This window comes from Melospiza melodia, chromosome 4 (genome assembly GCF_035770615.1).
Source record: "Melospiza melodia melodia isolate bMelMel2 chromosome 4, bMelMel2.pri, whole genome shotgun sequence".
NCBI classification, from domain to species: Eukaryota; Metazoa; Chordata; class Aves; order Passeriformes; family Passerellidae; genus Melospiza; species Melospiza melodia.
Window position 1 is genome coordinate 7,816,560 of NC_086197.1, and position 26,483 is coordinate 7,843,042.

Genomic DNA, 26,483 nt, shown 5'->3' on the forward strand with positions numbered 1-26,483 from the left:
CTGTTAACTGTGTCCTTTTTCGGGCTTATTTTCCCCAGAAAGATGTACCCGGACTATCTGTAACTCTTTATTGTCTCATATTGTCCTAATCCTAATTCAAATTGTCCAAATTATTATTACTCTAATTATATTGCTATTTTTATAACCATTTTATTACTATGAAACTTTTAAAAATTTTAAAACCAAGCGATTGGTGTTTTTCACACAACCCAATGGAAAAGGTTCTGTGATTTCCAACCTCTCCCTCCATGCGCTTCACTGCCAGTAATTAAACCGTGTGAAAAATGCCAATCGCTTGTTTTTAAAATTTGAAAAGTTTCATAGTAATAAAATGGTTATAAAAACAGCAATATAATTAGAGTAATAATAATTTAGACTATTAGGATTAGGACAATATGAGACAATAAAAACGAAGAGTTACAAGGCAGTCTGGGTACCTTTTTCTGGGCAGTACAAGCCAGAAGAAGGACTCACGTTAACAAAGGATTTACCCTTAAAAGCAATAGCCTGTTGCATATTCATACACTTCATACATGATGCATAAATTCCATTCAAAAACAGGATTCTGTCTGGTCATCATCAACTTCTTTCTCTTAATCCTGACGGCATCGTTCTGCCTGACCGAGGTAGGTAGGAAGTTTGTTTCTTCTGATAATGGAGCAATAAATTCTTTTCCTCTGAAAGACTCAGGCGTCCTGTGGCTGCTGTCTCACTGCGAGTCCTTTCTTTTAAAAAAGTATCTTACATAGCATACTTTCTATTTTAACATTTTTTTCATCATCTAAACCTATATTTAACACACTACTTAAGAGAATTAATACAGCATAACTTTCTAACACAACACATATAATATTCATTTTAATATTTGCGAAAAGCCAATCATAAAATACTCATTTTTCACAACCGCGAGAGGCGCCAGCGACATAAACCACACGCACACCTCCTGCTTTCTCCGCTTTTATCTCGACTGTCTATTTTGATTTCTCTATTTTCTAGTTCCAACACTTTATCTCCTATTTTATCGCCGCCGCTGTCCCGGGTTCCACAATCCCTCACGGAGCCGCCTCAGCGCCGCTTCCCGCCAAAACCTGCAACAGTCTGCCCCCGTTGCTATGCGCGATGACGCCACTCGCTGTGCTTTTTTCTCATTGGCTGCTCCGCCGGCGACGACTCAGCGCGGCGCGGGATTGGCTGGGAGCGGGCCCGCGCGGGGCACGTCGGGGCGGGAAGGGGTAATGGCGGCCATCGGAGTGCACCTGGGAGCCACCTGTGCGTGCGCCGCCGTGTACAAGGTAAAGGCTGGGCCGGGGCCGTGGCTGCCGCCGCTCGGGGGGCTTGGGCAGGGGCAGGGCCCTCGGGGAGCTCGGTCAGGGCGGTTCGGGGGCCCCCCTCGGCGGTGCAGCCCCCACAGGCTCACGGCTCTGCTTCCCTCCATCTCTCTCCCCTCAGGATGGCCGCGCCGATGTGGTCGCCAACGACGCCGGGGACAGGGTCACGCCCGCGGTCGTGGCGTTCTCGGAGAGCGAGGAGGTGAGGCTGCCCCTCCGCGGGGTGCTCTGGGGAGGAGGAGTTGGTGGCTCTGCCTGCTACTCAGCTTTTCCATTTTGTTTTCGTTTATTTTCCCCTCAGGTTGTTGGCTTAGCTGCGAAGCAAAGCAGGATCAGAAATATTTCCAACACTGTCGTGAAAGTGAAGCAGATCCTTGGGAGAAGGTAAGAGAATGGGCGTGGAAGGGACGATGAGGAATTACAAAATGTACAGAGTGACTGGGTTGGAAGGGACCTTAAAGATCATGGAGTGCAACCATGCCCCAACACCTTGCAAAAAATGCTAATAACTTGTTTTTAAAAATTTAAAAAGTTTATTGATAATGATTATAAAAATAGCAAAATAATTAGGGTAATAATAATTTGGACAGTTTGGATTAGGACAATATGAGACAATAGAAACAAAGACTTACAGATGTCTGGGTACCTTTTCTGGGCAAAATAAGCCCCAAAAAAGGACCCACGTTAACAGAGGATTAACCCTTAAAAACAGCATCCTGTTGCATATTCATACATCTCATACATGATGCATAAATTTCATTCAAACACAGGATTCTGTCTGGTCAGTGTCAAGTTCTTCCTCTTAATCCTAACTGGCATCTTCGTGCCTGAGCAAAGTGGGAAGAAGTTCATTTCTCCTGATAAGAAGGCAATAAATTCTTTTTCTCTGAATGATTTAGGTGTCCTGCAAGTCCTTTCTTTAAAAAAAGTACCTTACATAGCATAGTTTCTATTTTGACATTTTGTTATAACCTAAAACTATATTTAACACACTACTTAAGAGATTGAGCACAGCATAATTTTCTAACATAACACATATAATATTCATTTTAATATCTGCTAAATGCCAGTCATAAAATACACGTTTTTCACAACCTCAACTAAACCATGGCACCGAGTGCCACATCCAGGGTTTTCTTAAACACATCCAGGGGTGGTGACTGCACTCTTTTTTTCCCATTTAAAGCTGGTTTCATGTTTCAGCACTAATCCTGACAGCATGTCATAAAAAATCATTCTGTTATTATAGAGTCACTGAAGGGTTTTGTTTGGAAGGGATTTTAATGATCACCTCCCTTCCAAGCCCCTTGCCATGGGGAGGGACACTGTCCCCTAGTCCAGGTTGGTACTGTGAGCTTCTCAGCCTGTATTTTCCTCCAGCAGCAAAGAGATGCTTGTGAAAATAGAAAAGTAGAGAAGAAAAAATGAATTTTAAGTCACAACTTGTCTGTGAAAATCTCAAGTTGTGAAATATAGTAGCAAGTTGCATATATGCTTTTCATACATAAAGTTTCTTAACTATGATTTTTTTGTCAGCTGATTGCTTTTCTGTAAAATCCACTGGGGTTTTGTTTGCATGAAACTTTGTGTTGCTTCTATTGCAATAATGAAACTGTTGATTAGTGCCTGTTGTGATTCCTGTTGGAGGAGCTGTGATAATTTGCACTGGCAATTACAGTGACAATAGAACTAAACCTCTTGGGTTGGAGTTAACATCAGAGATGGGAAAAAACTTCTTAGTGATGACCCAGCTGTGTGTTACAGTCCTTTTATTGAGAGGAGCTGTCAAGATGTTGCCCATTCTGTATTCCTCAGCACTTCTCAGATGCAGAACTTTGCTGAAATCTTTTATAAATGTTCATGGGGGATAGCAGTGTGGGTTTTGCTTTTCCTTTTCTGTAAGTAGTAGGTATTTTTTCAATCATAAGTTTTAGAAAAGGAGAATGGAAAATGCCACCAGTCAGAACTGTTGGGTTTTGTTCTACTCCATAAATGTAACTGCAGAATAAAAACAGGATTTTTTGGTTCAAGTACAGCTTGATGAGTTAGAACTGTTAAAAGGAATATCAGCAAGATGCATTTGTGCAATTAACCTTGAATGCATGATTGATTTTGTTATTTTGCATTTTTATGGACAGCTCTGGTGACCCTCAGGCAAAGAAGTACATTGCAGAAAGCAAATGTTCTGTGAGTATGATGATTTATAGAATTTTATTCTTGTTTGGGCCATACATATCTGTGTTCTGTAGTGATCAGCTCCCATCATTTGATGTCCCTTTGCTGCTGTGTGGAATGTTTCTGTTTTTATCCAGTTGATAACCATGTTCTGGGTTCTGCCAGCATAATATAGTTATAAAACAGAAAATGTTTTATCTCTTGGCCATCCTCCAAACAGGTGAATCCTAATGCATTTCAGTAGTAGCATTGTGGTTTTTGTTAGGACTGGTGGAAGATACTCGAGTTGCAGCACCTTGTGATTAACATCTTTAACCAGTTGATTTAATCTCAGTATTTAATTTACATAATACTGTCCTTGTTGCTAGAAAATTTTGCAAAACAGGAGAAAAATTATCCTGGAAAAGGAATTTGTAACAAATGGGTGATTTTTCTGCTGTTCATATTGGTGTGATTTTATAAATTGTTGTGTTTTTTCTTATGGAATATAACCAAGAGTGTACTTATGTTTTAAACATTGCTTTTGTACTCAGGAAAATTTAATAGAAAGGGAGAATCTTGACTCTTTAAAGTCTTAAATGTCCCTGTTGTGTCTGTCATATGCTGCAGGTCTTTGATAAGCATGTTGGAAGTGTTTATTCCCTTGTAGTAGAATGCTAAGGCAGGGAGTGTTTACACAGTCCAGTGCTTTTTACTTTAAACAGAGCCTAAATTAAACATTACTTTTTGTTATTCACCAAATTGCTGTCTGACAAAGGTGTGTTGGTTTTGCTTACAGATGATTGAGAAGAATGGAAAACTTCAGTATGAAATAGACAACAAACTTATTAACCCAGAAGATGTGGCAAAACTAATTTTCAGTAAAATGAAAGGTATGTAATAATTAAATTCATTGACATGTTTTAGCTTTTTAAGGTGTCCTTTTATTTTTTTTAAGATGTCATATATTTTTTTCATTATTTGTTTTTAATCAGCCTGCTGTGCCTGTGTTTCCAAACAGAGACTGCCCAGTCTGCACTGGGCTCAGATGTGAATGATGTTGTTGTCACTGTGCCATTTGATTTTGGAGAGAATCAGAAGAATGCCCTTGGGTAAGAGCACTGAGGTTTTTCTGTTATTTTATGTGCCTAAAGCAGATGGGCTGGGAGACCAGCAGTGGGAATTCTGCTGCTGGACTTCAACTTGTGAGCATCAGTCAAGATATTGGGATGTTATTTAAACTGTGAAAATATGAAAGCAAGAGATTCAATCATGAGTGGAGAAACTTTGAATGGAATTTGGTGATGTGACCAAAAGGAAGTTCTGAATCACTGAAATGAGGGGAAATTTCAATTTCATCAAGGACAGAACCTCATTTCAGATTAGGATCTTCAGTGACCCCTTTGAAGTGCAAATAGCATCTCAGTCTCCTCCATAATTTCCCCTCCATCCTCCCCAGAGTGGTGTTACATGATCTCTTGAGCTCTGCTTTGTCAGAGTGCAGATTTGGAATACATACCAGTTTTCTACTTGGAAATTCTGTTTGGAAACACTTTTGCTCCGACAGTTCCTCAGTAGGAAAACATAAGATGCTTAAAGCTGAGCATCAATGGCAACATCTGTTTTTACTTTCTGATATGTAGAAGCCCTTACGTTTAACTGTCATGAAGGAAATAAATAAAGCACACCTGAAAATTGGTCAGAAAACAGCAAGCTGGGGATTTTAGTGTCTGTAATGAAACATTCTATTGCTCTGGTGTAACTTCGAAGTGGAGGGAACCAGTTGTGGGCTATTCCCAGGGATACTGAAATTTCAAGAAAACATGTAAGTTAAATGTTGCAAGTGAGGCATGGTAAATTAATTTTGTTACCTGTTGAAATAATGTATCAAGGATTTCATTAGCATTCCTGAAGATAAGTTACCAAGTTTGATTTAGGGTGGGGTGTAATTGTGGGGTATTTTGCAGTTTGTATGGGCTATGCAGTCTGATAGATCAGTGTTTTCTTTGCCAGTGAGCACACAGCAGATCCAATTCTTTGGAGAACAGAGTAGCAACTGATCTTATTGGCACTTTTTCAGTCACTCAGTTTTGTAATACCATGCTGTAAACAAGGTCTGATTAGATGGCACATGTAGTTCAGGTGAAATCTTAATAGTGTGTGACTGCAGTGAGATCTCTAAAGTACAATGAAATGCTGTTGTGGCTCATTGCAGGGAAGCAGCTGCAGCTGCTGGGTTCAATGTTATGAGATTAATTCATGAACCATCTGCAGCTCTCCTTGCTTATGGAATTGGCCAAGATTCACCCACTGGGAAAAGGTAAAGTCCTAATGTTCTACTTATTTTTAAGCTGCTGTACCTAAATACTGAAAAATCTTAACTGAGGGAATGCCATGTTGCCTTAGCATGAGGCTTGTTTTGCTTTTTTCTCTCAATCAAGACAGTAAGCATTTAGAAGTTGTAACTTTGTAGTGTATTTAAATCCCTTTGCTTTGATCTTTATATTTTGAGAATTGCCTTTAAAGATTTGTCCCCAGTTTCCAACTTTCTGTTTAATAAGCTGATTGGCTTAAGAAAAATGCATTCCTTTTTGAACATATTTTGGCATAGCTCATTTTAATTGTGGGAGATGGGATTATTTTACATGGGCTGGAAGAACTAAAGCAGAGCTCCTGGGTTGAATAAGTGCATCTGGTTGAATATATTCATTTTTATGAATATATAAATGATTCCAATTCAAAATACTAAAGACTGCTGTCAGTTTGAACATTTTTGTTCTCGTGTGGTCTTTCTTTACCATTCTCATATATTTCTTGTCTGATTAAAACCTTCAGTACATGGTGGTAATCTTAACAATGTGTCAAAATTAATGCTACTTTCAACATTTTTTAATGTGACAGCAACGTGCTGGTGTATAAACTGGGTGGAACATCACTTTCTATCACAGTCATAGAAGTGAACAGTGGAATATATCGTGTGCTTGCTACAAACACAGATGACAGCATTGGAGGAGTTTGCTTCACAGAAGCTCTAGCACAACACTTAGCTTCTGAATTTCAGAGGTAAGATTTGAATTCCAAGCATTTTGCTGTTAGGACAGGATCTTCATTATGTGGTGCTTGCTTTTAAAAAAAAAAATTAGCAGAGTCTCTGTTAGTGAAATGGTTCAAGTAAAGATGATGCTGAAGGAGCAGTCAGTTGTTTGGGGCTGAGGAGGAAGGCTGGGAAATGCCTGAGTTTGGGTGGATGTTGCCTCAATTTGGTGTTAAACTGTAAGGGCTCAGCTGTGGACTCTATTGTGTCCAGATGTGTGCAAATTTTCAGTAGTGGCATTGTAGTTAATACAAAAATGTTTACAGAAAAAAAGTGCAAGAGCTCTAACCTTTCCTTTTAGAAAGTTACCAGTCAAAATTCCTGTCTTTTTAAACTGGTATCATCTTTTTTTTTTTTAAATATAGGTCTTGTAAACATGATATTAGAGGAAATCCCAGAGCCATGATGAAGTTAATGAACAGTGCTGATATTGCAAAACACTCTTTATCAACCCTGGGAAGTGCAAACTGTTTTGTGGATTCATTGTATGATGGATTGGATTTTGATTGCAATGTGTCCAGGTAAGGCAGATCTTGAAGCTACTGAAATTTTTCTAGGTGGTATTGTGGATACTCAATAAGCTTTGATTTCTGAGGGTGTTTATTTTAGAGAAGGAAGTAAGATTGAAGGGAAACCTGCTGTTTCATGTTGATGGTTCTGTTATGCTGCTGTCTGTGGTCAGGGCAGTCACAGTAACAGTGTTGCCCTGATGGTTAGAAAAGGAAGTGCAAAAAGGCACAGTGAGACCCCATCTTCAGAGTCTGGTTGTTGATTGGAGGGGAGTCTGTAATGAATCAGGGTGGCTGTTTCCTTCCCCTTATTGTTTTTGTTGTACTTTCCTTAAAGAAAAGATGGCCTGGTCAAAATGAGATCCAGAATGGTAGGAGTCCTGGAAGTCCTGATGTTGCTTCTCAGGGAGAGCTGGACTAGAAAGACATTTGCTGTCTTTTTGTTCCCACTGCTGTGTCCTCCTCAGTCTCTTTTCCCTTGGCATGATCTCTTACTGAGATTTTTAGCTCACTTTGATTGCTCTTCTAGGCAGCAGCAGCTTTAGCAAAATGAAACAGAATTTCCATTCCAGAACTGCAGCAGTTGGAGCTGCTCAAATGAGGCACAGCATGTTTGAAAGTGTGAGAAGCAGTACTGTGTAAATGGGGTCAGCTCCATTTGGATCAGGATGCCAGTCCTGTGGATCAGTGTTGCAGACTTTGATTTGTGGTATTCATGCAGAGTAGAACTTCCTTTGCAGGCTTGAAAGACACAAAAGCAAGCACAAGTTTGTTTTTTAATTTGCCTAATCTGTTCCTTGTGTGAAAATCAGGATACAGCTTGATTTGCCTCTAAAAATGGAGTCCTTGTATTCATTTTACAGATCATGAAGCAGTTCCAGAATTTTTCTTTATTTCTTTGGCATGAGTCAAGACAGCAAAACTGGTGTTGTCAAGACAACAATACTGGGTTTTTTTCTCTGGAGTACACTGAAGAATGAATGTGCATTCATGTAGGTGTTGTTGATGGAACTAATAGCACAGATACTTCCACAACAATAAAATAGCTTGGAGATTAATAATGGGAAAATATGATTTTTTTTAAAATCCCTTAGTACCAGCTAGAGAACTAAAGTATATTCCAAAAATTATTCTCCTTCCATTTCAAGTACTTGTCTGTAATGGATGACATGATCCTTTTTGAATGTTTTATTTTTCTCTTTTAGGGCCAGATTTGAACTTATCTGTTCTTCACTTTTTAGTAAATGTGTAGAAGCAATTAAAAAACTCTTGCAGCAAGTTGGATTTACAGCAGATGACATTAATAAGGTAATAATAGAAATCATGTGTCTGTAGGACATTTCCACAAGAACAATGCTTATGGGGCCTGTTTTCCTTGCAGACTGAGATTATTTCAGGATATATTTAAACAGTTTTGACTGGGGTCCCACAAAGTCTATAGATTCAGGATCTCTAGAACTGCTGTATTTGCTTTATTTCAGGTGTCTGAAGTTAAGTATAAGGTAGAAGTTAAGTATAATGTCTGAAGTTAAGTATAAGTTTTTACTGCTGCATATTGAGTGGTGGGGAGGATTTGTCTCCATTTGGTGTGTTTGTGTAACTGCCCAAATTCAAGCTGAGGAGTTCCTTCCTTAAGTTCAGTCTCTGGGCTTTGTTCTGCCTTCATTGAGCTTTGGACAGGGTTTGCTGGCACTTCTGAAGAAAGGCAAAGTTTTGACTTAAAGTTGAACAGATCACTAAGTGTCCACTTGGTGCTTGTGCTCCTCCTTGCTGGCTTAAGAACCACAGGAGGTGCCAAAGCAGAGAGTGCTTTAATCCCAAGGATGTGAGCAAGGCAGCAGACATCAGTAGTTTAATCTGTGTCTCTCTTGCCTTGGTGTAAGACAGGAAATCCATCTCCCCCTTTTTTACCTGTGCTTGGCAAGTGGTGCTGCATTCATTGCTGCCAGAATTGGCTCCTCAGGTCTGCAGCTGGAGCTGCCTGGTGCTCTCAGTGACACTTGGTGCTGTTTCAGACTTTTAATTAGTGTTTGTTGTGTCATGTCACATCTCACTTTCTCTGATTGATAATGAAGTATCCCAGGCCACTGTTCAAAGAATGGCTTTTGTTTTCTGAGGCTGTGGCTTTTAGGTGGCCTTTCAGGCTCTTTCAGGCTTTAATTCTTTGGATGGAGGGCAGTAGGACATCTTAAATGTAAAAATAAACAACTTCAGAGTTGTAAATTAGGTTTATGTTTTACATGAGGAAAAGTGGGAGTTAACTTTGTTTCCAGATCTGGATGATTTCAACAAAGTCTCTGTAATAAGACTTGGATTTATGGATAAAACCTGACTTGCTCCTTCCTAAAGGTGCTTGATGGAAAGGTGGGTGGCAAGCAGCACAAGTTCAGCATGGGGAAGTGTTAGATTCCAGGAAAGGAATGTGTAGTATGAGGGAAATCAGATGCTGAATTAAGGCCCTGTGGAATACAGTATCTGTGCAGCAAAGCTCCTGAGCAGCCTGTTGTAACTGTGCCTGGTCTGGCCAGGAGCTTGGACTAGATCACCTTTGGAAGTCCTTTTGAACCCTATGTTCTTTTTATGTCAAAGTTTTCAATTTTCAAGGTGTTACTTCATTTAGGTGATTCTTGCTGTAAGAGAAACTTTTCAAAGACATAGTATTTCCTTTAATTTCAGAAGCATAAGTATCAAGTCAACTAAAGATTACATCAATTTTTATTTCAACAACTGTAGATGATAAAATATCCCAGAGCAGTTTTTATTTTTGCACAGCAGGGTGTGACCTGTCAGTTTTATTTCACAGACTACAGATTTGAAATTATTATGATGTGTTTTCCAGGTAGTTCTTTGTGGTGGGTCTGCTCGAATCCCAAAGCTACAGCAGCTGATCAAAGACATTTTCCCAACTGTGGAATTACTGAATTCAATTCCTCCAGATGAAGTTATTCCCATTGGTGCAGCCATAGAGGCAGGAATTCTGCTAGGGAAAGAGAATACCTTGTTAGAAGAAGATGCACTCATTGAGTGTTCTGCCAAAGATATTCTTCTTAAGGTAAGGCTAAAATTAGAATATTAGGAAATTTTACTGCTGCAGTGAATATATAGCACTGATTATGTGTGATTGATGTTAGAGAAACAGCATTGGTTTGTTCTTACTTCCACAGATTTGCTATAGATTAGCAGTGGTAACTTAGGTTACCACTGGTAAGTTATCATGGTAACTTAGGTTTATTGATAAAAAATTGACAGGAAAAACTGATTTTAAGGGGAGATAGATTGTATCTTTCCTATGTTGCAATAGCTGGACTTCTCATTTGTAGGAATGTCAGGGTTTTACTTGCTTGGATGGTAAATGTGAGAGAGGGAATGAAGCTTGGACTTCTTTTCTTGTGGAGCATTGTTGTGACACTTCCAGCTCAATGAAGCACTTAAAGAAAAACATGAACTATAATATTTTTTTTTCTTTTTTAAGGGAGTAGACGAGTCAGGGGCTGACAAATTCACAGTGCTGTTTCCATCAGGGACACCACTGCCAGCTCGAAGGCAGCACACCCTGCATGCTCCTGGGAACATTTCCTCTGTGTGCCTTGAGCTCTATGAGTCATTGGGCAAGAGTCCCACGAATGAAGAAGAGAAATTTGCACAGGTGAGTGTGTGCACACTCCTGTGCACTTTTAACAGCAGCCTCCCGGGGAAAAAAAATGGAAATCAGTTCCACCAATACCAAAATGTATTGTTAGGAAATTACAGTGACATGCATCCCTTTGGTATTGGTCTTTTAATTATTCTTCTGGACATGCAAAATATTGAAGTACTTTGTAAAGTACTGAAGTTTCCCTTTTGAATTCCTAAATGGTTGTCAGGGTTTGACACGTGGCACTACTGTAATAAGATCACCTGGGATGAGAAATCTTTACCAGTATTCCAGTCATACACAGATCCTTGAACATTTTAAAAATAAAACTGATGAAGGAAATGGTATAGCTAATGTGTTGATTACTTTTTGATCTCCCTAGATTGGACATTGTTATTAAATACTGAATTTGGTTTATCATAGTGGTTAAATGAAATGTTTTTGTCAAGTGAGGGTTTAAAGTTGTTGTTTAGGAATCAGCCTACAGAGAGAACACAGCTTTTTTGTAAACAGTTATGATGTGCTTTCCTTGAAAAGCATCAGGGAAGGGGCAGATGTGTCTGAAATTGATGGAATATTTAAGAAGATTGTTATTCCACCTTAATTCTGCCCAAATATCTTTAAAGGGGGTAGGGAAGGGATGTTACCTAATAATTACAGTACTGATTCTAAAAGATGCTGTGGGAGTGGTACTTCACTATCTCAGGGATACATCTTGAACCAAAACACAAAAACAATAGTGCAAATAGCTAAACTGCATGAATTTTCACATCTTAGCTGTTGTGTCACTTCCCTTGAAGTGCTGAACAAGAACATGAACCGACTATAATCAAACTTTCTCTTTTTTTAATAGATTGTACTCCAGGATTTAGATAAAAAGGAGGATGGCCTACATGATATACTAACAGTTCTCACAATGAAAAGGTACCCAAAACCCTTGTTCTACTGTTTACCCTTCTATGTCACACTTCTGCAAACAGTCTTTGCTCCTGTTACAGGGTATTTAATTTTATTTCTTTGAGAAATTTCAGCATTTTTTGGTTACAGGGCTGTACAGTCCTAGCAGGAGTAAATTCTGTAGAAATGTGGGTTTTCTGCAGTACCTTTGGTGCTGTCATTGTTTGATTCTTAAAGAAGCAAAGCTTAATGCAATTGTGTAGATCATTTTTAGCAACTTCTGAACCGTTGATCAGTTTGACCATGCATGAGAGCAGTCAGGATCTGAGACTTGCTCTGGAAGTGGGTTGGGGAGCTTTGCTGAATGCCCACACTCTTGGGAAAAACTGAAGGGGGTTTTGTCTTTTTTAGTGATGAAGGATTGTAGAATTTGCAGTGGCTCTGTCCTTTCAGGACAGAGCAGGGTTGTTAAACAGAGAAACAGGGCCTTCTACTTGCTATTTAAGTTTCAAAATACTTAATTTTCTTATCCTGAAAATAATCTGTCAGGTGTATTAATGCCTGTTAATAGACCTCACCCAAAATGCCTGGTTTGTCATACAGAGATTTATACTTAACACTGATAAGGAAAACATTTTGGGAATTATAGATGCAACTCTGTCATGCAGAAAATCATCATAGTTTGGAAGGAGGTTTAAGGAATATTTGAGTGTAAAAGAGAGAGGAAGTTCAGTAGGGAACATCTATTTGTACCTAAATTTATTTTGTGTGACTGTACGCCTAGCTGAAGTAAGGCATACAGTCACACAAAATAAATTTAGGTACAAATATTGTTTCTAAAGTCTAAATTTAGGTACAAATATTGTTTCTAAAGTCTAAATTTAGGTACAAATATTGTTTCTAAAGTCTTGGGTTTTGACAATTAAGCTTTTCCTTGTTGAAGGAGATCCTTTGAGTTTAAAGACTATTTACACTTCAAAAGTCAAGTTCTTGTGCTATGATGAGCCATGTTTATCAATCCACTGCTCTTAGTCAGCTCTCACAAGGAATATTTTGAATAATATTACCACATATTTTATTTAGAAACCTGTACAAAATAAATTAAATTGCAATATTTAAATGTGTTCTTCGATTAATTTCAACATATGTAGAGAAGATAGGTGCTTTAAGGGCAAGAAGTTGATATAAAAACAATGACTAAGTTAAACTTAATTTCATAAACCCATTTAATCTGTGTTGAAGCATGTTTGTCCCTGGATATTTTGATGCTGATCTATCATCCTTCCCTCTGTGTGAAGATTGTTGCTTATCCTCTCTGGCACATGCAGTAAGTGTGGTGTTGAGATAATCCTAAACATAACTCTCTTTTATCTAGGGATGGGTCCTTGCATGTCACCTGCACAGATCAAGATACTGGAAAGTGTGAAATCATCACTGTTGAAGTGGCATCATAGGCCACTTTGGAAGGCAACATTTTTCTAACTTGATTTTTGTCTCTTACTGCCTTTCCTACCAAAGCAGTGACTCTCTGTGATGTTTCTCATGATTCTTAGAGGACTGTAATAAACTAAAATGCCACCAAGTCTGTTTAGAGTGTGGTACAAAACGTTAGTCAAGACATGTGAACGGCAGATCGTTGAATTATCAGCACTTGGTTTACAAAATGCAAAACACAAATTGTGGTTCAGGAACAAGCATATTACATAGTTTGAAGATTTTTCTTGACTAATCAGGTCTTGTATCCATTCAGCCAGTGCATCTGTGGCTTCAGTAGTATAGCTTTGAACCTGAGAAGGAGACTGGTGAAAATCCACTCATTTTATACCAGAATCCTGTGTGGTCATGATATTGCCCAAAACCATGAAGGTGAAGCCCATTTGTGCTGGCCTCTTGAGCAGATGAATTTTTTTTTTCAAAATATTTTTTCTGTAAAATGGTTTTGTCATATTACCTGAGAAATGTAATAGTTAAGTGTGCTTATTTATATGTTATTAAAAATACATTTTTTTATGCAGATCCTGACAATCTCCATAATGTGTGGTTTTAAATCTGTATTGTCATACATTTGTGTGGGTGTAAGCTGGCAAGTTTTTTCAGTGACGAGATGGAGCAGGCAAGTGTGGTTATGGAATTTGAGGGTCTCAGCCTAAAGTGCAGCTAAGGGACAACAATCAATGCTTACAACAGTGTGTTACCTTGTAAAACACTGAAAGTGTCACAGAGGAGCCTCAAGAATTAGAGAACACAGCAAGGGATCCCAGTCTGGGTTTGCAGAGCGTTGTATTCCATTACCTGCCTGCTAGGAACCTTCCTGTAGTGGTTCCCTAGGAAAAAGAGCCTCAGGAAAAGAGGTTACTAACTCAGCTGTGGCAGGGGAGGTTTGGGTGGGACAATGGGAGGAATTTCTTCCCATTAAAGGTGATTAGACATTGGAATGGGCTGCCCGAGGGAGGTAGTGAGTGTTTAATTAACACCCTGAGGCGTTTAAGGAAGGCCTGGACGTGGCACTCAGTGCCTGGTCTGGTTGTCACGATGGTGTTTGGTCATAGGTGGGACTTGATGATCTCAGAGGCCTTTTGTAAACTTATCGATTCTGTGATTCTGCCGAAGCTACATTAATAGTTAACACCGCGTCTGAGGAGTGAGGGTAAGGCCGGGACCATTTCTCCGAGGTTCTTTTCAGCTCTGCAGCTGAGGGCCGCGGGAAAGAAGCTGCCTCGCGCTTCCCCGCCTGTCCCAGGCACTGCAGAGCTCAGCAAGAACAAAAGCAAAACGGCTTTAACTCTGTCCCGCTCCCTTTCAGCCGCTCTCCGGCCCCGTCCCTGCGGGGGCCCCTCACGGCAGAGGCGGGAAAGGGGAGGGCGGGCGGAGCCGCGCGCGCGCCCGGGCCACCCTCTGCGCCCCGCTCCCTTCCGGCGGGGGGCGGAGCCGGCGCGGGACCCCGCACCCCCCAACATGGAGGGCTGGCGAGGAGGTGAGGGGCAGCGGGCTGGGGACGCGGCCGCCCGGGGCTCTGCGGCCGCCCGGGCGCTGGGGGACCGTGACGGACCGGGGGAAAGGAGGGGTGGGGAAGCTGCTGCTCGCTTTCGGCTGTGGGAGCCGCTAGCGGTTCCCGTTCGCCCGGCTCTGTCGGATCCGTTCCCACCGCCGCTGCCCACAGAGCCCCGGCGGGCGGGGAGGGAAGAACTGGGGGTCCTGCCCGCTGCCCCGGGGGAGCTGTGCGAGGAGGGCGGGAGGTGCCTGGGGTAACCCTGCAAGCGGGGGTGGGACGCGGGGAAAGGCGCTGGATCCCGGTGCGGCCGCGGGAAAGGCACCGCCGACCCCTCCCGAGCCCCGTGAGCTGCGCCGGGGCCGGGGCGGGAGAGCCCCGCGGAGCCCCGGGGGGAGGCGGGCACGGCCCTGCAGCGGCGGCTCCCGCTCTGGACTCCATCCCGCGCCTCGATCCCGGGTTTTCCCGGGCGCTGGCGCCCTGAGCGAATGTCTCGTCCCTCTAAATCCGCCTGGCTGACCGGGCACTCGCGATCCTGCCCGATAAGGGCTATGGGTCTCTATCTCCTCGTCCGGTCGCCATGGTTGCATCGCAAGTACTCAGCTGCGCCTGGCTACAGAAATTTGGCGGTCTTGTTAAAGAATGGAGGTTTCCTGCTTGCCGGAACTCAGTTGTGCCATGCGGTAATTGTAGAAAAATTGCTGGTGCTTAGTGTATCTTTCACCTGTGGAAGTCTCTGCCCTCCAAAATGTTTGTTTTTCTTTGGATGCGTACGTACTGTACAGAATAAAGGTGCAGGGAGGGAATCATGAACGTGTTTCCCTTGACCCGGTAGAGGAGGGTTGAGTTGGAGACGCTGCAGTTGTTGTACAGGAGACTCGTGGACTGCTGTCACAAATGGTAATGTGGGGACTCTGGGATGAGGCATAATGATTTCAATTTAGCTGAGACATTAAATAGGATTCTTTACCAATTTTCTTATTGTAGCCTGGTATGTGCCATGTCTAGCTTCACATGAGACCCTCCAAGAATTATGTAGGAAGGAAAATCTCACATGTAAATCCATTGGAATCACCAACAGGAGTCTAAAGAGTTATGAGGTGGAATATTTGTGTGACTACAAGGTAGAAGAGGTAAGAGAAACACAGACCAATTTGATCACTCTTTCAGCTGAAATTTGGAAGCAAGCAAAAGGTAGTTTTGCTCATAATATAAAGAAGCAGACAGTGAGGACAAAGCTTTAGATGGCATCAAATTAAATATATTTTGAACTTTAAACTGCAAACAGAAAGTGGTGTAAACTGCTACTTTCAGTATGTGCAAGGAAGAGCTTTTTTGTGAAATTACAGACATTTAGAATATGAAATGTTTCACCTTTGTGTATCTGATTCTGATGCTTTAGGGTGGTAGCTCAGTATGAATTATGATGCCTCTCCTTTATTTGCAGACAACCATGTGTATTTCTCTCTTGATTCTTTTAGTCTGTTTGATGAAGAATTAGGGCCATGTGCTGCAAATGGATTCCTGTGAAATTCAGTCTCAGGATTTGTCCTTGTTACAGTTATTTGTCCTTTTTAAATAAGTACAAAATGAATGCTGCTTCATTGTAAATACAATCTTACACTTATCAAATTAATTCATGTTCTGGGAGGATGGTTGATATGACCAATAGTGGGTTTTAGACCTTTTTTTGCTACATTTTGCTTTTTTTTTTTTTTGTTCTATATGTGATACAACTGCATTCTGCTTGTGCATACGAGTCATACAGCGAGTTAGCATAACTTACCCCTGCCTTGACAAACTAGCCTCCTCCTCCAGGTATGCTGTCAGCAATCAGAGTTCATCCCAGCTTTTGATTTCTTTGCCCCTAGAGACAATTTGTAAAGTATGCTAAGTTGTGCTATAAGTTAATTTGCAGACAAACTGATTTTTCTCTTTCTCCCCAATTGTAATTTTTATGGGGACATCAAGGCCTTCTGCCCTGCGTGCTGATCCTTAAGTCCAGAGCTCTTGTGTTTGTGTTGTTCTGTGATGGTGGATTTCAGCAACATGAGCTCTGGCTGAATCTGTATCTGTTTCTGTATTTCAAGGGCAAAGCATACTATCTTGTGAAATGGAAAGGATGGCCAGAATCTTCAAATACTTGGGAACCTCGGAAGCATCTGAACTGCCCTCTGCTTATTCAGAACTTTCTTAGAGACAAGAATGAATACTTGTCTCGGGGGAGAGGAGGCAAAGCAATGAAACTGAGAAACCATGTTAAAACTCTGAAACCTGCAATTGCAGATTATGTTGTAAAGAAGGCTAAACAAAGAATAGCTCTGCAGAGGTGGACAGAAGAACTCAACAGGAAAAAGAATCACAAAGCAATGATTCTGGTAGAAAACACTGTGGATCTTGAAGGCCCTCCTTTAGACTTCTACTACATCAATGAGTATAAACCTGCTCCAGGAATAAATGTGCTCAATGGAATAACAACTGGCTGTGAATGTGCTGACTGCCCTGCTGAGAAGTGCTGTCCAAAGGAGGCTGGCTTTATTTTGGCTTACAATAAACGTAAGAAATTGAAAATCCAGCCTGGCTTGCCCATCTATGAGTGCAATTCATATTGTAGGTGTGGGCCTGACTGCCCCAATAGGATTGTGCAGAAAGGGACCCCATATTCCCTCTGCATCTTCAGAACCAACAATGGCCGTGGCTGGGGAGTAAAAACCCTCCAGAAAATTAAAACCAACAGTTTTGTGATGGAGTATGTTGGAGAGGTAGGTATGTATTTATCTTGTAGAGGTGAATTACTTACAATCAAGGAAATGTTAGATACAATTTTAATGAGCTTTCTCTCAGTTTTCACACTTCTTGACTTCTTCACCCAGAGGGTGGTCAGACACTGGAACAGGCTCTGCAGGGAGGTGATAATGACAACAAGCTTGGCAGGGTTCATGGAGTGTTTGGACAGTAAGGCACATGGTGTGATTCCTGGGGATGTCCTGGGCAGGGCCAGGACTTGGTGATCCTGGTGGGACTCTTCCAACTCAGGATACTCTGTGATTCTACTGTATAATAGATCAGTCTGCTTTTGAGTAGACAGAGAAAGGGACATTCAAGTTGACAGCAAAATTATGTTGTCTAGAACATTCCTTCATTCCAGAGCAGTTGTAAAAGGTCAAAAGTTAAGAGAATATTTATCTCATGTGGCACTAAAGAATTATTTTAGACACATGCCCTAACAGTATTTCTAAAGGCAAATCCTTAATTTCTTTCATGGCAATCATCTTCTTCATTCTTCCCTGATCATCTTTTTTGTAGTTTTTTGCCATTCCCAAAGCACAGTTGTTTTGAAACTCCCTGCACAGACTTTCAGTCCCTTTTGTTTTGTCTGCCCTTCTAAGGTAGTATTTCCAAGCATATTTATTGCTTTTGATTAACAGCAAGAATGACATTCATAGTACAGACATTATCTGCTTATTCAGTCTCATACTATTTCAAAGAGAACTTTTATGTTATAAAATACAGACCTTGAGCTACTCTTGAGGTTTTGGATTGCCCTGTGTTTGTGTGTTTCAGCCTCTGTTCCAGAGCTCTTCACACCAGCAGTTCCTGGCAGCCTCTCTGTTGCACTGTGTTTCATTTCTACCACAAATCTGCCTTGCTACTATGTTGACTCAAAGTATTTCTTTCTGTCCCTTTGTACAATGTTTATGATATTTAGTAGATTTCCCCCATGCTTCCTGCCCCAAAGCTTCTTCTCATGTTCATCCATTTCCTTTAAATATACAAAAGGTCATACACTCCATTCACTGCAAGGTGATTCTGTGATTTTGTTGCTTAAAGAAAAGAGTGTGTGTATTTACTGTTTCACCTGAATCTAATTAATGTCTACTGCTGACTTCTCAAATCTCATCTGTCAGATTTTAGAGGGATTTATTGTCCAATTCCATCACATTTTGTATCTCTTGCTGCAAAATTCTGATTTCTTTGCTGAATCTATACCACAGAATGTGTTTAATGTGACAGGCTGCAGATGAAGTTGTTGAAGCTGTTTCATCTGTCAACAGTGACACACTCATCTAATTGAATAGATTGAGCTTTGTGATGTGTCTGAGCTGCAGTGAATAGGATCTTTCATTGCAGTCAAAAATAGCAGGAAGAGATGCTTCTGGAAAGAGAGGAAATGAATATCAGGCTGTAAATGTGGCTGGGTTTTAAAGACTGATACCTGTGGATCATCTTTGCAAAGGGAACATGTTGAATCTTGGTTTTGTGTGAAGTAAACGAGGCTTTCTGGATCTAATGGAAAAAGTGTGTATATAGAAGCGTCAGTAAAAACAGCTGATTGTATTGTCATCATCAAAATTATTAGTAGAGGGTGCTGATATGGTTTTTTTTTTCCAGAGACAAGGTAGTGCTGTGCATCAGCTGTAGACAAATTGCACCCAGAGAAGCCTCAATCAAAAATAATTAGTTCAGCTGTATGTACTCTTATGTATTCTCCATTCATAAGATGGAATGCTATTTCAACATCATAAACTTATTGTGGTTTTTTTTTTTTCTAACTTGATTGTGATTTTTGTTTTGATTTGGTAATAATTAATAACATGATGCAAGTTTCTTTATTCCTTTTTTTTTTTTAGGTGATTACAAGTGAGGAAGCAGAGAGGCGAGGCCAGTTCTATGACAACCAGGGAAATACATACTTGTTTGATTTGGACTATGACTCAGATGAATTTACAGTAGATGCAGCTCGATATGGAAATGTGTCCCACTTTGTCAACCACAGTGTAAGACTTTGTTTTGTATATTAAGAATTTGGAGAATTATTCCAATTGTGCTCGAAATGTCTTCTAATGTAAACATTTCCTTACTGTATTCACAGTTTTTCTGGAGTAGTTTGCTTCATGCCAGCACAGTCCAGTTAAGCAGATGATGTAATAAATAGAACAGAATATTGGGCCTTACTTAGATTGACACTGCCTACAAAAATCTGGGGCAGAGATGCTGCCTGAAGTGGACATCCTATAGGACTGGAGTTTTCACTGAATCAGCTGGTTCTAGACAAGCAAAATAGGGTTGGTTTGGGTGTGTTTTTTCTGAGTACCTGAAATACTTAACATGTGACAGTTCCTTAATGAAATTAGCTAGGAGTCAGGAATTGATGTGTTATTTTGTAGCTGGGCAGGATGGAATGTTACTCTGAAGTTCATCCTGCAAACTTGGTAGAGGAAAAAAGAGAAAATTCCTGTGCTTTCCTAGGTATCTACAGCAGAGAAATATAATTTTTCCTCCTAATCTAAATTTGCCAAAGTACTCAAATTTTCACAAGCAGTTTTTGTAGTGTTTTGTTGAAGTTCTACTGAAGTAACTAAAGCAAGAAAGCTGAGCTGCATTTGTAAGGATTCCTGAACTAAAAATTATTATTTCTTACTAATCCAATGTTTGTGAGGTATGCAGTCAGTATTCTGCAAATACAGAAAATTAATGTCTTCAGGTCTGTGAGATGATGATATGTGTATTTCATGCAGGCTTGCCAGGGAGAAGGATGAAGGAGAGTTTTAGGTACAGACAGTTGCTCTTCACTTTTGCAAATGGGAGTGAAGTATTCTCAGTCTTCAGCCTAAATTTAGGTGTCTATAACTTCACTTCTGATTCTTTCATGTGTGACATATTTCACTGTTAAAGAACAAAAAAAGCATTTAGAATTTAACAGTCTCAGGTACCACTGATGTTTGACACTTAATCCAGACAAAATGAGGAAGTGGTTTCTAGTTCCAGCTTAGTGACCTGCACCCTCCTCCTAGCACCCAGACCATGGCAGGGAATTCAGAAGCCAAGCAGGTTTGCAGTTTACAGCAGAAATTCCTGCATAGTATGGAGATGTTATCTCTGGCCTGAAGTAGTGCTTAAACATCACTACAGAGCAGTGAGTTTGTGGGGCTTGAAACACTCAGTTGTTTTTAGTTTTCTTTCAACTTTAATTCTTTTTATGGGTTTTGTTGGTACATACTAGTTCTGAATGTTGGCCTACATTGGCCTAGAGTAGGCTTTAATTATTTTGTCACCATTTTTGTTGTCACCTTTGAAGGTGTCACTTTTTATAGGTTGTTGCATATCAGTGTAGCCTGCACATTGTGCAAAGGTTGCCTTCCTGGAAGGACTTAAGTCTGAGCTATGAATTATTATTTCATTTTTTCAATTTGTTGATTTCAGAAGATAATTGCAGATTTCACTCATTCTTTCTTTGCTGTGATCTTGGTTTATTTAAACACTTCAGTGATATTAAATGTTAATTTTTCTAAACAGAAACTGCATTAATTTTTGCTTACAGTGTGATCCAAATCTTCAAGTCTTCAATGTATTCATTGATAACCTTGACTTGCGTCTTCCCCGAATAGCGCTGTTCTCTACCCGGACCATCAAGGCTGGAGAAGAGCTGACCTTTGACTATCAGATGAAAGGTCTGCACATTTTAACATGGTTCTTGTGGAAGTTTTGGGGTGCTGGTGGGTTTTACTGCAGCCTGGAGGATGGTAGCATTTAGCTCAGGCGCAGCTTTTGATAACATGGCTCTGGCTTTCAGAACAGTCGTTGCTCATGACATGTAGTGCAGAGAGGAGCACACCCAGAAGCTTTTGCCTGCATCTCTAGTGCACTGCCTCCCTCAGTGCTCCTAGCACATCAGGGATTGTGTGTGGACTGCCTGGTGAAGCAAATTATTTTGAAGCTTTGTCCCAGAAATGCTCAAAGGAATGGTCAGGCTGCTTTTAAATAAAGCCTTCCTTTATTCAAATCAGCATTTCAGGTAAACTATTTGCTAGGTAGTTACTAAGGTAGTTGTAACAGCTCAGCAGCATGAGCCACCATAGGTTTGTCTTTGAATTCTGGTGTCCTGTAGGCCTCAGCTGTGGATGTAGGTCCTATGGAACAGCTGTTTCAGATGGGATAGAGTTAATTTCTTCTCAGTAGCTGGTACAGTGCTGTGGTTTAGACTCAGTATGAGAATAGTGTTGATAATTCACTGATGTTTTCTTAAATCAAGAACTTTTTTGTGTCTGAGGCTTTACCAGTGAGGAGGTACTCAAAAAATGTAAAAAAACCATAAAATCTGGTAGGAAGCATAGACAGATGAACTGGTCAAAGAGATATTCCATGCCAGAGAATGTCATGGCCAGTGTAGAAACTGGGGAGATCCCCAGAAGGGGCTGATCAGAGTTCAGGGATGGCCTCTGGGCATCAATGAGCCAAAGGTCAGTGATTGTGTGTGCATCACTCATGTTTGGTTTTTTCTTTTACAATTACTGCTACTGCTACTACTACTAATCAATATCAGCATGATCAGAATATAATAATTATTACAATATTTTACTCTCTCAATTATTAAACTGTTCTTATCTCAAGCTACAAGTTTTACTTTTGGTTCTCTTCCCTGCTCTGCTGGGGTGGCAGTGAGCAAGTGTCTGCATGGTGTTTCATTGCTATCTGGGCTTAAAACACCACACTGCCAAACTGATCTTGAATGTTGAAACTCCTCTTTCCCTCTGTTTGTGACACTGACATTGAAGGCCAGCTGCACTCTCAGCTGATCCACGTGGATACCTGGGGGGTACAAAGATCAAGTCTGAGTTTTGGATTCTGATGTGTGTGCCAGGTGTTGTACAAGCAGCTGTAACAAGGGTGTCAGTGGAATCTGAGTGAGCTTGACACACAGCTCTTTGAACTGGGCTGTTAGAAAGCCTTTAGAAGCTGTTTGAATACTGGGCATGATCTTGGTCTGTCCTTTAGAACTTTCTTACTTGTGTTCATCTGTGTTGCAGGTTCAATAGATCTGACTTCAGACTCTGCTGAAGATCTTAGCCCATCCAAAAAGAGCATCAGAACTGTCTGTAAATGTGGAGCCATGTGTTGCAGAGGTTATCTCAACTGAGTTCGGGTATCCAAAGTCACAAAGATTTTGTTCTTTTTTTTAATGTGTTTTAAGAAGACTCTTCTTTCACACATATATTCAAGTATTCTTACATCTAATCTAAATAAGGATGATGAAAACAAGGTATTGTGTTTGTAATTGAAGTGGCATTGGCCAAAGAAAGAGATTGTAGTGTTTCAAGCCAATACAGAACTGCTAAAGGGGATTAAAATTCTAGAGCAGTTGTTTAGGAAGCCGTAAAATGGATGCAAAGAAAACTCTAAAATGTACCTTGATTTGAATATTCCTAGAATCATAGAATGATCTGGATTGGAAGGGACCCTCAAGGGTCATCATGTCCAACTCTTAACCCTGCACAGGACATCCCCAGGAGTCACCCCATGTGCCTGAGAGCATTGTCCAAACACTTCTTGAGCTCTGCCAGGCTTGGTGCTGTGACCACTGCCCTGGGGAGCCTCTTCCAGTGCCCAGCCACCCTCTGGGTGAAAAACCTTTTCCTAATATCCAATCTAAACCTCCTGTGACTCAGCTTCAAGCTACATGTTTTCTATACCTTGAGAAGTCAGGAGGCATTTGATTTGAATTCCAAATTTTAGTTGACAGTTCTTTTGCTTTTTTGTTATATAAAGAAAAGCTTGAAGATCTTAGCAATAACATTTGTGGCACCAGGGTGAGGGATTAAGGAGAGCCAGTGTGTAAATAAATGTTCACAGGAGTGCAAATTGTAAAATGTCCATGGAATTCCATGCAAAGGAAGTAATTGCAGAAAGAAAATCAGAGAGGCCAAAGCTTCATTAAAACTTAACCTGGCCACTTCTTTAAAGGATAGTAAAAATGTTTTATAAATACATTAATAGGAAAAGGGCGGGCAAGGAAAACCTCCATTCTTTGTTGGACACAGTGAGGGAATATGGCTACCAAAGATGAGGACAAGGCTGAGGTACTTAACTTACACCTTCTTTGCCTCAGTTTTCAGCATTAGGACAGTTGTTCTGTCCTCAGGACAGCTGGTCTCCTGAGCTGGAGTAGAAGTCCCCCTGTAATCCAGGAGGAGGCAGCCAGAGGCTTGCTGAGTCACTTAGATGCTCATAACTCCATGGATCCATCCTAGGGTGACGAGGGAGCTGCAGATGAGCTCACCAAGCCACTCCATCATGTTCCTGGAGAAAAGGAGGCTGAGGGCTGACCTCATCTCTCCCCACAACTCCCTGACAGGAGGGTGTAGCCAGGTGAGGGTCAGTCTCCCAGGGACCCAGCAATAGGACAAGGAGACACAGTCTCCAGGTGTGCTGGGGGCGTGGTTAGGTTGGAAATTAGGAAAGATTTCTTCACAGAAGGGGTGATAGGACACTGGAATGGGCTGCTCAGAGAGGAGCATCCTGAAGGTGTTCTAAAAAAGGGTGGATGTGGCACTCAGTGCCATGGTCTGGTTGACAAGATGGTGTTTGGTCATAGGTTGGACTTGATGATCTCAGAAGCCTTTTCCAGCCTGATTCTGTGATTCTGTAATTGGTATTAACAGATCCCAAGTGTAAAACTTGAACTTCTTAGCTGATGTTATGTAGAATGTTCTCAGTTATGCTGATTTTTAGTTAGGATTCTATAGGAGGACTGCAGTTCCACAGAGCATTTGTAAATATGGAATTGTCAGAAGTAAATATGGATTGTCAGAAGTAACATTTGCTGTTTGTTTTCATTACAGAAATTTGGCAGTCGTGGCTGAAACAAGTTGCTGGCTGCAGTTTGGAATTAGATAGCAAAAGGTTAAGGAGAGCAGCCCATTGTCTAACAAAGCCAGTGCAGTGTGGAGATATGGTCTGTTATCTGTTAGGTGCAAAGGAGCCCTGGGATTGATGTATATTCACAACTGGTTTTGGTGAAATTTTACATGCTGTGTCTTTTTTAACTAATGACAGACTTCTAAGATAGTAGGCTTGTATTTTCTGGTTGCAAAAATGTTAACTTCAGTGAAGTTAGACTAGGGGTGAGTATTCCCATTTGCTGTAGACATTTGTAAGATGTTCTTGAATGTAAAGGCTGAGAAATGTGCTGTTCTTCAGCTACTCGAGTCATCTTTTTTTTTCCTGATCATCTTAAAGTTGTCTCCATCTATTCATAACATATGCTAAGTTTTGCTTGGCTTCAGAACCACTGAAGAGCAGTTGAGGTGGGTGATGAGTGGAGTTACAGCCAAGGTCCATGCTCTAGGAATGATCCACAGACTTTTTTCTCATGGATTCAGAGCTTGTAAAACTTGCATATTGCTTACCAGTCATGTAAATGTTGACAGGGTCAGGCAGAATAATGTTGCTCCATAAATGGATGCTCCATAGCTGGATGCTGGCTATGTATCATAGGTCAGCTAGTTACCTTTATAAGGTGCACAGCTGTTGGCTCAGGTGAATGAAGTCGAGTACCGAGCATGTAACTGTTTACTTAATTTGTTAGAAAATGCCTTAAATTTCATGTTAATTGTTAGCACTTCAAAAGGAGCATTTCAAGGTTGTTTCTTAAGAAGCACAGTTGCATTTGTACTGAAGATCTGGCTCTTTGGTAGCAAATGACATTTTATATGCTACTAGCCAAAATCAGTTTTACACTTTTGGTGAAGAGCATGGGCTGCTGGAAATGCTGTGTGAGTTTTGTAATCTACAATACAGAGATACACGTCGAAATAGAGACTTTATATTGCTTAATGAATAGGAGGAAGTTTGCTTAGATTTAAAAGTATTTGATGTGATCAGGCTAACCTGTATCCACAGTTGATAAATACTGAATCTCATCAGTTTTTATCATGCCATATCTCTAATGATTTTTTTTTTTAATTTAAAGTTTTAAGTGGAATGTGGAGCTTTAACGTCAGCAAACTGCAGCTGATCTTGCATCGTTTGGAGTCGTTAGTGCTTTCCCTTGCATGTCGCTCAAGTGAGCAGTGCATTCATTCCACGTGGATGGAATGTGCCGGCTCCAGCCCCGGACCCGCAGCCCGCGCTGTCCCTGCAGGGTGGAGGCTGCGCGGGGCGTGGATTCCCTCCTGCAGCCCCGCCTGTGCCGCGGGCACGGGGCCGGCCCAGGCTCTGTCTCCCCCATGCCCAGCCTGATTTCAATCTTGCCAAGAGATGCATTTTAGAAGGTAACAGCTGTGGCAGTTGGACTGGAGTGCGGTGTCTGCCTTTTCCAGAGGCACAGAATGTTATCACCAGCGCTGGAATAACGCTGCTGTTTGTTAAGGATTTGTGTGTTGTGTTCTGCCATAAATAAAGAACTGTTCATTTGTGTTCTGGGAGGTAGCAGTATTTTGTATTTATTTGAAGGAAACCCATGGATCCAGTTTCCAACAGAAGAGCCTTGAACAGTATTTATTTATGTATTCACAGTGTATTTGGATTGCAGTCAACGAATTAGCTTAATGGGACATTGTGTCACTTTTAAAACTCCTTTTACTGTTTTTATGAGTTTGGCAGAAAATTGCCAAATTGGAAATGGGGAAATAGCTGTTTACAATTTCTTAGGGAAGCTAAACCAGCCCAGCTTCTGCCTTTGTTTTGCTTTGTGGTCCTTTGGCATTGTCATGGTCACCAATTCAGTCGTGTGAATGCACTTCTTGGGGGCTGGTAACCTCTGGCCTGCCCTCCAGCTGTTCTTTTTTTGTTGGTTCTATTTTTTGTAGCAAAACTAAAGCTGCAAGATCACCTGTAAGAAAAGCTATTGTCCATTTATTTAATCTCCAAGTTAAGTCAATCTTTTGATTATTTTTATTGTATGTTTTAGGAACTGTATTAGAATATGCAGTTTGTAAGCTCAGGAACATTTTCTTTTCATACTGTGTCATCTCTAGTATTGCTGTCTTCCTATAGTTTTTGATAAAATAAATTAAATTTAGTTTTTCTCTTGTTGTTGTCATTTTTTAAAAAGAATTAGCCTGTCAAAAATTAGTTGTAGCATTTGCTTTAAGACTGC

At 40.8% G+C, this 26,483-nt stretch overlaps 2 protein-coding genes across 5 annotated transcripts; both read left to right on the top strand.

Moving 5' to 3' along the window:
• The first annotated feature begins 1,222 nt into the window (after positions 1-1,222).
• HSPA14 (heat shock protein family A (Hsp70) member 14) lies at positions 1,223-13,630 on the top strand. Its single transcript, XM_063153758.1, has 14 exons — positions 1,223-1,292; positions 1,450-1,530; positions 1,630-1,712; positions 3,467-3,515; positions 4,282-4,375; positions 4,504-4,594; positions 5,698-5,802; positions 6,384-6,545; positions 6,942-7,097; positions 8,291-8,393; positions 9,925-10,137; positions 10,558-10,731; positions 11,573-11,643; positions 12,992-13,630. Exons 1-14 carry the CDS (start codon positions 1,236-1,238, stop codon positions 13,068-13,070), a joined length of 1,518 nt encoding a protein of 505 aa, XP_063009828.1. The 5' UTR covers positions 1,223-1,235; the 3' UTR covers positions 13,071-13,630.
• Positions 13,631-14,538: 908 nt separating this feature from the next.
• Positions 14,539-26,410, top strand: SUV39H2 (SUV39H2 histone lysine methyltransferase). 4 transcript variants are annotated; one of them, XM_063153760.1, is made up of 7 exons: positions 14,539-14,590; positions 15,593-15,738; positions 16,696-17,367; positions 19,237-19,383; positions 20,928-21,057; positions 22,414-22,529; positions 25,356-26,410. In XM_063153760.1, exons 1-6 carry the CDS (start codon positions 14,572-14,574, stop codon positions 22,521-22,523), a joined length of 1,224 nt encoding a protein of 407 aa, XP_063009830.1. In that variant the 5' UTR covers positions 14,539-14,571; the 3' UTR covers positions 22,524-22,529; positions 25,356-26,410. The 4 variants fall into 4 exon arrangements, with proteins under 4 accessions (XP_063009830.1, XP_063009829.1, XP_063009831.1 ...); XM_063153759.1 differs by having other exon boundaries at positions 22,414-26,410; XM_063153761.1 differs by having other exon boundaries at positions 20,995-21,057; positions 22,414-26,410.
• The last annotated feature ends 73 nt before the right edge of the window (positions 26,411-26,483 follow it).